General features: G+C 41.1%; 1 protein-coding gene across 30 annotated transcripts in view; it reads right to left on the reverse strand.

Moving 5' to 3' along the window:
- The window catches only part of Dst (dystonin), a 455,117-nt gene that overhangs the window by 209,528 nt on the left and 232,919 nt on the right, over window positions 1-12,670 (reverse strand). For 28 of the 30 annotated variants that reach the window (XM_063256887.1, XM_063256895.1, XM_063256898.1 and 25 more), the window contains one exon: window positions 4,775-4,941. In XM_063256887.1, the coding sequence (XP_063112957.1) occupies window positions 4,775-4,941 (167 nt within the window). Of the gene's footprint in view, window positions 1-158; window positions 341-4,774; window positions 4,942-11,399; window positions 12,512-12,670 lie in introns of those variants that run through there. The other 2 variants (XM_063256897.1, XM_063256904.1) reach the window with 2 other exon arrangements.

The following is a 12,670-nucleotide window of genomic DNA, read 5'->3' on the forward strand; positions in this document are numbered from 1 at the left end:
AAACAAAGAAAATCACATTCCAATTACCCAGAGGATGGTCTTAAAACCACCACTGTATTCCAGAACACAACTCACACACAGGCACAGAGAACATCAAGCCTTCAACAGACCATTAGTAAGCTCCACACGCCTCACTCCTGTGACAGAGCAGCAGTTACCACAAGCAGTTCCTGAAGATGACTATTGCAACCACAACATGTCCAGGCCTAGCATACTCTTGCTCTTCTTATTGGTACAGCCATCTCATCTCCTTCCATCACTGCTCCAAAATAAGGTCTGCAAAATGGTCTCCTCCCCACCCTCCAGCAAATAACTTTAGGCATTCAGAAGTGCCACAAGCAACTGCAAAACAAGGTGTGGACATTCCTCTTTGCTCATATTTGGGAACATACTGCTGAAAGAAACAAAGCCAAGAATGCCTGGCAATGAGCTATTAAAATAATTTTCCTTTGTTCTCCCAACCAGATGTCTGATTTTATTTCGAGCAGTCCTCCTTTTTTGACCTTGCCTACAATGTGACTATTATCAAGGCAGAGAGCAAAGATGAGAACACTACTAATTCATAGCAAGCTTTGTTGGTACTTCAAGACTGGAATCTAACAACTCTGATAATTAAAAGATCCTTAAAGAATTAAGACTTTCAATACACAAAGAACAACCACCCTATCTCCTCCTAGACTTTACAGAATACAGTACTGACTTAAATGAGAAGTAACTCTTCAAGTAGCTGTGTTCTAATGAAGTGGCTAAGAGTAAACTTTATGTAAATCTTCATAGCTAAAGGATAAACATCACTTCCCCAAAACAGGCATAGTGATCAATTTACTTCTATTCTCATAGAAGATAACGTCTTAAAGTACTTCATATCACAGAATGATGAGAACTAGGAACTTATATAAATGAGTCACAGCAAGCGCCAAAATGAATAGATGGCCCATAGAAAAGTAAGGGTCACATGCTGGCTGCTCTTATGAAAAGAAGTCTGAAGAAAGGAAAGTGAAGAGGAAAACATACATACAATTTGCACACCCTTGTACATGTGCACCCTGCAGCCTGAGGACTGAAGGAAAAGAACCTCCCAGTCAAGGCAAACCTGACTTCCTGGCAGAACACTTCATACCCTGCAGGGCCTCCTCCCAGTACTAAGCCTGTTCCAGCCAGTTTCCAAGGTGGACCCATCCAAGTCTGTGAGTCAGCCATTAGTCTCCAAGTCAGATTATTAAAATGACTCTGACCACAGCCTTAGTAGTCTAAGTTTCCCAATTAAAACATCCTTAAACATTTAATACAATAAATATGATGACCCTGTTAATTTCTAATTCAAAATGAAAACAATAAACTAATTGCTACTCAATTACATAATGTTTAATTAGAAAATACTTAAGTGTTATTCTTGTACACAAGCTGCTCCCAAGATATCCAGTCTTCCCCGAGTAACGTTTTTTAAACATGACTATGAAAACAATGCCTGGGGCCCAGGAGAACCACACAAAAGAATGGGGTAGATTAAAAACAATACGGCAGACAGCTGCAGAGAGCAAACAGAAATAGTCAAAGACACGTGCCCCCTAGTGTTGCTGCCATGACACACACATGACACATGAAATACACTTCCACATCACGCCTCTGGCACACACAATGAGCTGTTCTTTCCAGCCTGTGAGAACACATTCATACTTGAGCCTGTTCAAACAGACATGTCCTTCCTCTAAACAGCCTGCTGCACTGGAGCTGTGCTTTCCCCAAAGTTCAGGACAAATAACCACCTTGAGACACTGACAGAAGTCAGCTAATTCCGGGCTGAAATTTGAACTGGCAGGCAGAGCTTTCTCCCTCTCAGCAGGCAGCAAACCTGTCTTCCTGTGACACCTGAGCACATAGCGGCCCCTGCTTACACTCCCTACCTCTGAGGAACATAGGCACACTCACAGTCTGTACACCTCTATGCCTATCCTAAGTCCTGGGGACTTACTGGCATCCCTACTGCTCAAAGCCCAAAGCCCCTAACTGTTGGTTCTCTGTAAATTCTACTTCATCCTTTCCTGCTTTTAAGCTACTTACTCAGCAAAAACTTTTGTGGCATACTTGCATCTAAACACAGTACTTCAAATCCAGTCTTCCTTGCTGCTCTTCTGAATGATAGCTAAAGTTACAGGTGGCACTGAAGCTTACTTACTAAAATTCCTTACCAGGTGTGGTTTTCCATGAAAATATTTTATAATGCATTAAGGAACATTCAAGCTACAAGAACAAAACAAATGGAAACTAGTACAGGCATGTGGGTTTTTATCATGTAAACTCTTTCCATTGAAAGTTGAACATAACAAATAAAAGCTCCTAGAAGGAATGACGAACAAAACTTCCCAACACAGATTCAATGTATAACAGAAGCTTCAGAACTGTTCCTTACAGCCTCTTCCATGAAACCAATTACTTTTCCACTCCCATCACCCATGCCTTAACCCAAGCTCTTCATCTCTTTAGGATAACATGACACACTGAACTATAAGAAAGGTCGTTCGCGATTCTGCTGTTAGAGTACATACTTATATTTTCTTTTATCATCTACAGTTTTCCTCATTGTATTACAAATTGCTGCTGATGCTACTATTTTTGTTATTAACACTAAGCTAAACAACTAATGTTTCTTGTAAATTTTTAACAAGGAACAAAGACTTCAGTTGTTATTGGATAACTGTTTAATTCTTTCTTACATTCATCAATAATTTTCACGTAGCTTTACAAAATCCCATAAGTCTTCAAGGTAACACTATTATAATTCTTCTGGTCAACTTATTACAGATAGGTAAAGGCTGGGGGTTTAGCTCAGCAGTATAAGCACCTGCCTGGCAAGGGCAAGGTCATGAGTTCAATCCCTGGTACCAAAAAAACAAAACCCAACCACAAAAAACATACAGATAGGTAAGTTGGAAAAATATTATAGACAGTCAAATAGGACTAAGCCCTCAACAGAGTCAATAAGGAAGACAAGAACACATTACAACTGTGGCTAGAGGTGCATCTGTTAAAGGACAAGTTTCAAGATAGAGAATGACCAGGCCTACATGCTTCCCCAAGTAATAATATAAGTGGTATCACCTGGTCCAATCCAGACATTAGTCACTCTGGTGGGTAACCAGGACCTGCTGATCCATCTTTTCCTAAAAAGGTCTTTTTCTTTCCATGTATACGAGCTGTGTGAATGGCTTCCCCATTGGATCAATATTACATAATTGCAATCTTGTAATCTTATTGGTTGATCATAATTTTGATCCACTTTGTGATTTTGCTCTGTAACACTTCTTTTAAAAAGTAGGCTCATTGGCAAACCACCTTCTTGTACCCCTATCTCTCCAAAGCTGTTTCTCTCAATAACATTTTCCTATTCTTAACCTGTGTTATTCCTTGGGATCCATTCTTCGGTTTTGGGGAACACAAACTTGGTGTATCTGACATCAGCTGGTTGGGAGTTAATATTTATCTCCCCTACATCAAATTGTTCTATTTCTTAAAATTGAACCTGCCTAAGGAAATTATCTAAGGTTGACCACAGGAAAGGGCAAGAAGTTCTGAGGATCCAAAGCAGTTGCCTCCATTACTTTAAAGGCAGATTAGCAACCTTCTGAGCTTCAGTTTCCTTATTAATAAAAATGGAGATTCAATCTAGTATTTCAGAAGACTGAGGTAATTTTAAAAGTCAACACGCATTTTCAAAAGCTGGGACATGCTGGGTATGATTCTGCACACCTGTAATCCCAGCACTGAGGTAGGAGGATTGTGTCGAGTTTGAGGCCAGCCTGGGCTACAAAGTGAGTTCAAGGTCAGCCCAAACTACATAGCCAAACTCTGTCTCAAAATAAATAAAGTAAAATGAAACAAAGCAAAGCTGGGGCAGAAACATCTGTACAGCCAATATTCTGCATGGTCTCCTGGGCACTCACCTTGAAACAGTTACTTTCTTTTTACCACACTGGTCATTTTAATTCCATGATAGCTATGAATTACTTATTATATAGACTTGTTATTTTTATTTCTTATAATAGTTCTTTAAAGAGAAAAATCTGTTTTCTATGGAAAATTTTATGACATTGAATTGCTATTAAAATACTGCTTCCTGATATTAACAATTTTCAAGTTATAGTTTATGTAACAGTTCTAATAACAATGTAGTAGACAATCCAAATTAATGTACTTGACTAGTAACTACCAACAGTATAATTTACATTAATAAAAAATCTAAAGGAGGCCATTACTGTTATGTCAAATCAGTATTTCTAAAATCTTTAGAAGACATTATACACACACACACACACACACACACACACACACTGGATTTAGCTGTTAATTCTCACCAGAAAACTGTTCACTACTCCCAAATTGGTCATTCTTAAGCCCAGCTATGCACTACAGTAACCTGACCAGGTAACATGATTTGGAAACTTGTCAGCTGCTGTCCACATCATCTTCCTACAGGTATTGCATATGAGCGCTTACTATGTGATTTCACTGGCAAAATCCAAAGACTTGTTACAGCTATGAGAGTGTGTGTGTGTGCACGTGTGTGTTTGTGTGCACACCATGCAGGTATGCACATGCACTGATCTCTGCAGTGATAATCCCTCAGCAGTGGCAACATCTGTATTTTATTTGTATCTTCTAATTCTCCACCAAGCACACATAATGCTTCCATACCAGAAACGGGTTATTTTAAAATTTAGAAATGAAAGAAACAGCTTGCATTTGTATAAAGGGAAACAACTCACAAATTGTGTACCTGTATTTATGGATGATGGCGTTAAAGAGTTTTCCATCTCTCCAGCAGGTAGTGAAGTTCTCACACCGCACTCCAGCATAGCCCTCAGTGGCCTGCTGTGTCCACAGTAGCAGTCTCTCTTTTGCAGACATGTCTTCTGACTCTCCAGTGACGTGGATGTCAGATATCTAAACCAACAGAAAGGGTAAACCGTTACGAAGGAAGAGAATGCTCATAAAGCCTGTTATGTGCCAAGCACTTCATCAGCTTTAATTAATCCTCAATTATTAGCTAAAATACTTTACCCCTTTCACACACAGTCATACTGAATTTAACAGATCAATAAAGATGACTGTAACTTATGTGTATCTAATTTTACTTTTTTACTATGCCAAAACTTCCCAGCACTGAAAAACACTGCATTCCTCTTTGTTAATCAGATCTGCTAAAACAACTCAAGTAAATTTTTTCTCCAAATCCAAAGGATTAGAAGTTAGGGGAAAAAAATTACTCTTACTACCACCTGCAGAGCTAATTTGATCAAGCAGGTATTCTGTGTAAAGAATAAACAAACAGCACCTTCTCCTGTGAATCTCTTTAATAATTTGGTTGAAAGTCTTTAATTTTCTTGAGTCTGGCTCAGTCCGTTCAACAGGTAGCCTTTACCAGCTGATTTTTATCTATACTTTGTATTCACTGTTTTTAAAAGTTTTTGCACAGAATAATAAGCCACTAGCTTCCATGATTTGTACTTTGCTAAGAGCATCTCTTTGACAAAGGTCCTACTTGACCACTGAGAATTATAGGAAGGTCCACAACAACTTTACACAGTAATTCCAAATCCAGGATTAACACCAACAAACAACTGCTCCCAAGTCAGAGCAAGATGCAAAGTCTAGGGATCAAGGAGGCAGGAGGCAAGGCAGGAGGTGAGCCAGGATCAGGACAGGCAAGAGAGTGGAAGCAAACCAGAGAGAGCTACACTGCATCCTGTAGCAGGAATGACATCCTTAGACCAGTCCTGAGATATGCGTCTCATCCAGGCCACAGGTGCCACGTATTTGCATAATTCATTCCACATATGTATGTGAACCTCCTCATCTATAAAATGAGGAGGCAGAGGCTGATGCAGATAATGTTTAAAGTTCTTTGTGGGCTTAATTCTTACTAAAACACTATGAACACAACACAGAACTCAAGACTGATATGGGTCAAGCCGCTCAAAGTGGAGAATAAACTCCAGACTAAGGGAAAGCTTTTTCCGTGTGGGCAATGGGGAGCTCAAACAGAAAGCCTTTTATTCCCCCCAGCTGCCAACAGAGCCAGGCCACAGCCAACCCAGGACCTGAGGCACAAAGCCTGTGGCAGACAAGGCCCTTGGCAGGCCAGGCAGCCAGGCCAGCACCACCAACAGGACACCGTGGTGGCCCTTACTTGCCCTTTCTCCAGAGCGCATCGAGGCACAGCCAGGCTCTGCCCCACTGAGCTCTGCGTGGCACGACCCAAGACACTTGCTTTCACAAATGGCCACGACAGGAAAGCAAAGCAGTCTCTCGATTTTACTCATCATTCCTAGGAATTCATGCTGACTTCCACAGGACCAAAAAGAATTAGTACGTGAATCCACTATACAGAACACAGGAGGAATTTCTCTTGTTTTAGTGTAGAAAAAAAACCCACTATTTTCTGCTCCTCCTCCAAGAATAAAACCTGGTCTAAAATTATGCCGGTGATCCTTTCTGGCATGGCCCACGCATTTACACTGCCACTGCTTACTCGTCCAAATCATTCAATTGCTTTAAGACTGTTCCCTGGCTTGTAAAATGGTGAGGACGGTAAGCTTCAGTGTGTGAGAATTCCGCATCAGCACAGTGTCATAGCTGGCACATAGAAAACACGCGTGCCTGTTTGCCATAGTTGGCACTACTCTTCTGATGAGGAAAGAAGCAAAATCTTGTCTTTATTCTTCTCCCTACTCTTCACATAGAAAGGAATAAATATTTGTTTTAAAACTGATACCTCAAACTAATCAAAATTATTAGTTCAGAGAAACAAATCTAGGAAGTAGTGTATAAGAAGTTGGGTCTCTAGGTATAATTTCATCACGGGTACCTATGAGCTGAGGACATCAACTGCTTCTGGGAGTCCTCAGGATGCAGGAGCTGGGAGGGTGGCATTTACAGTTATTAAAACATGAGATGGGGGAGGGGTTACTTTTTGCTGATTCAGGTAGATTCCAGTCCAGTCCACTTACAAAAGTTTTCACTCATTAACTAGGAAAGTGAATAAATCTCAACCACAGGAGCCAGTTTGGGTACTACACAGGATTCTACCCGAGGAAGACTGTTAGAGATCTGAAAATGGTTCTACAGCAACCAAGAGTACACAATTTATTCTTATTAAGTATCCACAGGTGAATTGCAGATTGCTATCACACTGTTTCAGATGATCACGTACATATACTATTTAAAAACAACTATCATTTTAAAGTGTATTTAAGATATTAGCAAACAAATTTAACATATCAAAGACTAACACATTTTCAGCTTCTCCTGCTATTCCCCATTAATTAAACATCAATCTTGCAAGACAATATAAGGAATTTCTAAAAACAGTCTCTCAAGAGTGGTCATTATTTATCTGAGTGTATCAGACTTTGCATTAGCCAAAACAAAAAAGAAAAGCAAGAGAAGTGCTGTGAAAGCCAGCTGTTGTCACACACAATGCCTGATGTGAAACCTGAGTGTTCCGCCAAACAGCCTGAGTCATCCACCAGTGACAGGAAATGCTGGTTCCACATTCAGGCTGGACTCTAAGAAGTCATCCAGCTGCCTCCATCTAAAACCTGAGGGATGTACAGGGATGTGCAGAGGGTTCTGATTCATCTGCCTAGGCTTCAATCTCAACAACAAAAGTTAGCAGGGTAATGACAATAGGCCATTCACAAAATCTCTCCAAAATCCATTTCCTCCTCTTTAAAATTTAAATGAGGATGTCTTGGGTGGGTCTAAAGATCAGATGACATGATCCACTGTTTAACCTAGTGTTGGGCAAACAGAAAACTCTTCCACCACAATTCATTATCAAGATTACTGTTTCAAAGTCTCAGCAGCAATCCTCAGCTGGCATCCAACACAGACTACTTTATTGCGAAGTCCCCTGGGAAACTTGATGCCCTCAGGCCTTGCCCCCAGGTCACTGTTGGCTCCCACTCAGATGCAAGCTCTTCCAGTCCCTGAGCTTCTCCTGTCCCTATTTCATTTGGTTTCACTTCTGACCAAACTGCCGTATTCCTGAACTTTCTAGACATATCCATGTCATGGAAAACAAAGTCCATGAGCTCTTCAGCACTTTGCCCAGCTTGTCTCCTTTTGGCTGCATCCCAGGCTGCCCTACTGTGCTGACTCAAATGCACCATGCCCCAGACCCCAGCAGGCCAACAGGTGACACAGAGGTGTCCAAACCAATCCAGCCTGTGATTTTCAAACCACATTTCAATGTTCAGAAACCTTATTTTTATATTCCTGGACACTTTAAACCAACTACCTTTTCCTCTCCTCACACATTAGGTACAAGAGTGCATGCCTACCAGCCCAAACCCCGAGTCCATCTAGCACTCCACCCACTGTCCTGTGTCCTTTCCACATCAGCTCCCCGCACATCACTGTCTTGAACTGTAAGTCGGATCTCAGACGCTGAGCCTCTGACAATAATGTCCTGTTTTCTAGCACTTCTGCTTTCTCACTCTGGCTAAGCTTCATCATCTCACATTCTTTGATCTGCCCAATTTTTTCCTAAACTATGAATTGTAAGGGAAGAAAAATAATGTTTTTCTCCTGTTCATTCTTAGTTGAACTGAAATTCTTAGTTTGGATTTACCCATAGAACAGAAGATTAACAAGATTTTAAAAAAAGTTTAAAAACATTTTGGGGAGACAGGGTAGGATCATGGGAGAACAGAATGTGAGGGACTACTGAACCAAACAGGAGAAAGAGGCAAGAGCAGGAGCTCTCCTAACCCTAACCCTAACCCCCTCCACTAATCACAGCTTTTCCGCCATTTCTTCACTGTCTGCCCTAAAGCGCTGAAACCATGGCCTCTTCTTCATATTAACCACTCTGTCTTCTCCCTCTGTTTTTCTCTATAAACAGAGAAAAAAGTAGGACTGCCTCAACTTCATGTCCTGTTACTCACAAATCTGTTTTGCTCATTTCATATAGCAGTTGCAAAGCTCAAACTGCACAATGTATTTAAAAGCATTTTCCAATTCTAAAGCAACAGACAAGCCTAAGACACTGCCTTTTTAAAAGCTCATCTACTTAATAAAATACATAGCACCTTGGGGCTTTTGTCACCAGTAAGCAGGAGGGGCAGGTGGGCTGGCCCTCACAGAGGCCCTGACTGGAGGGCCACTGCAGGGCTGCATGCCATTGCGAGGAGTCAGGCAGTTGCTAAGCTGGTCGTCCATACTAAGAATGACTGTCACGCGATCCAGGAAGGTCAAAACAGGTTAGGGTGAGCTCAAAGACTTGTCTGCTATTCTGCTATTCTATGTGGAAGCTCACTCAAAGATCATTAAACTCTACCCTGCCTACAATTAAATAATGGGTGAGACAATAACCATATCAATGAGAACTTGAAGGAATAGGTAAAAGGAGTGTTGGCTAATAGGCTATTTTGAGCATGAAATACTAATGAAAGGACTAGGAGCTCTCAATTGCATCTAATTCTGCAATGATCAATAAAGAATGAGATGCAAGATCCAGAGCTCTGTAAATAGTTTTAATCAAAGACAATCAAGCAGATAGAGTAGGACATCGCCAAGGAAATACAATGCTGAAAGAAGTCTCTCAACTGCTGATTCTATGTCAAAGAGCAGCTGTCAGCTGCAATGAAGGAGAATGAGATGTCAGACTTCTCTAATGAAATAACTATTCCTCATTTTTGATCAAGATGCCACTTTGTCATATACCTCTGTATCATGATTAATAACTATTTTTTTGCATTTTTAACATCTCTTTCTTTAGTATGTATGTGTAGTGCATAATGTTCACGTCCCCTGTGTGAGGCTGTGCATGTACATAACACATCTCAATTCTTTTTCCCATCCCATTTCCTTTCCCTCTTGCAGTTTAAAAGATTACCAGAGATTAGAATAACAAAGAAAGGTAAAATCCTTGCAGTGAGGATAATTTACTTTAGGAAACAGACTTAAGGATTTCCATGGATGAAAGAAGTAGAAAACTATGCAGCTTCTTTAAACAAAGTATGTGGCCCCTCCCCCAAAATAACAGCTGGAAAATATATAGGAAAGACAGAAAATGCTGATATTCATGGACATGGAGCAGCCAAGTAGTTTTTGTTCACACTGGCCTTTGTGTTAGCCCTACACCAATAATGACAGGCTGGACGCTTTCTGTCTTAAAGTGCAACCACTGTGAAAAGTAAACAGAATGGGTGATGTAATACTCGCACAGTGCACGGTTCACATAAGCAGGGGCGTCTTACAGAGAACTCGGCAGCCAATGTCAATGACAACTGTGTAAGCTAACTCCTGTAAAATCTCATTCTGTCACTGTGCAAATACCTCTCCCTGTGACACAGGGCCTGCCCAAGAATGCTAAGCAGCACAAACACCATTTATGTATAGATTTCTGTTTAAGAAATAAAGTTAGAAACAGCTGAAAGAAAAACCTGTCAACTCTCTACTAGTTAAGCTGTATATTGAAGGTGTTTGGGTAACATACTCCCCAGGCATTTAAAGAAAGTAAAAATCACAGATAAATAACTCTGCCCAAAGCTAAAATTCAATGTTAGGAATAAAGATCTCAACTTCCTGAAAGTCTGTGTCATACTCAAAATTCTTGAGAAATGTTGCCCTAAGGGTAGAGTCAAGGAATAACTCCAAAAACAAAGGGATAGAAGACATTTGGGCAATTCACCTGTGCCTCCACCCTTAAACACATATAGAACTGAAAGCAATTATGTGCATGTTTTTGTACATGAAAACTTGTCCAGAGCTGGAATTGATTTTCCAAACTTATAAAACAGCAAGTCAATATCCACTGAGAACTGTACTGTGTCATACAGACTCAACATCTTGGACGATGTCCAAGTCATTCATGACTGCTTCCATTTTTCAATTTTGTAATTTTTAGCTGACACATAATAACTGTACCTATTTAGATAGTGCACCCTGACACTTTAATACATACTTATAATTTGCAATAATCAGATCAGGATGACTGACACAGTTGCAAATATTTAATTGCCATGACTGTTCTCTAAGGTAACTTTTATTTACCATATAGCTAATACTTTACAGGATATTCCATAAGACAACTCAAGAAATAAGAACTAGAGAAATTCAGAAGATACACACAGTCTCTGAAACCAGTGGTTTTCTAAATATTCTAACAATAAACGTGCACAAGTTTTCGAAATTAAAAGTTTGAAAACAAGCATGTGGAAAGTACAAAAATAAATTTGTAATAATCAAAGGTAAGGAATGAAAAGAAATGTACAGCATTCACGTAAACTAATATGCAAATGACTTTTTAAAGAAATAAATTACAACCCCCAGGTCTGGCATGTCCATGGAGAACACTTATTTACACCTCCAGCTTGGACTCTGCCTACACTCACCTCATTTCCAAATGTGCCCTTGGAAACTGAGAACACAGTACAGAGGGAATAGCACCTCCTTTTTTTAAACTGAAAATGGTGAGCTTCACATGGGCAAACTCTCTCGGTGTTTGGCCTTTCTTGGGCACTGCTGTAAGTTTTCTCTGGGTTTTTAACAGACCCACTTCTTTCAAGGGATCTCTCAGTACCACAGTGAAGGGAACTTAAGCTGGCTGCTTTTCGGAAAGAAAACACATCAGTTTTTCTCTGGAATGCTGTTTCCTTCGCGCTGGCATCATCTACATGCTTCTTCCTCCCTGCGCAACACAGAGCTCTCTCTTTTTCTGAACACTCCTCATGCGGTGCACTCTCCTGGACTTCTGTTTCACCCCCCTTCACCGAGGAAGCGCTCGCCTCACAAGAGCGACTGCTTGCAGCAATGGGCAGAAGTCTCTGTGTAACCCTGCCAGCCACAGCTCCTGCTGTTTGTTGCTGAAAACCATCTTCCAGGGTGGGGCTTGGGGCCTGTCCTCTGCGTGGAAGAGCTGGCTGCTCCCCTGAAAGCTCAATGTCGCTCTTCTTGCTTTCATTTTCCCTCTTGTGCTGTACCAACTCTGAGTCACCCACAATCTTCTGGGTTGGTTTTCCTCTGAAATGCTTTCTTCCAGAAAAATGTTTGTTGGGGCTCAGCGGAGCTTTGGCAGGATCTAAATACTGCTCTTCTTTCTCAGCTCTCACACAGCCACAGACATTCCCCATTTGATCTGAAGGAAATCACAGCTTTACAGACTCGTGGATTTCAAAATCGGAGCTTCCTCTGAAGTCCAAACCCTTCACGCTGACCTCTGATTCCTCACAGACCCTGTGGGCAACTTCTCAGCCTGTGGCCATCTTGCTTATGGGAAAAGCACACACGAGCAATGCGGTGGCACCCTGTCAAGTCCGGTCACTGGGTCTCAGGAGACGCCATGGCTTATTTCTGGCCACCAATCCTCTGAGACAAACAACAGCGCTGCTCCCTGTCAAATTAGACACTGGAGACTTCCGGGGCAAACCTTTAGGTTCACTGCCCGAGAAGATTATGACCCTCAGTTTCCTGAAATGCAGACACAGAAGTCTGCACTGACCTTTGAAACTACTGACGGTTCAACAAATCTGAGTGCAAACAGAAAGCAAACACCAGTCAAGAGAGAAGCAACAAAGTGCCTTTGGAATTCAGTTTCAAAGTGCCTTTCACATTGCCTTAGGCAGCCTCAACCATACAACGTTTCTTCTTAAGAAACACTACCCGG

The sequence above is a fragment of the Cavia porcellus genome, unplaced genomic scaffold, assembly GCF_034190915.1.
Source record: "Cavia porcellus strain 051 isolate PalLab524CR breed Dunkin Hartley unplaced genomic scaffold, mCavPor4.1 scaffold_10, whole genome shotgun sequence".
NCBI classification, from domain to species: Eukaryota; Metazoa; Chordata; class Mammalia; order Rodentia; family Caviidae; genus Cavia; species Cavia porcellus.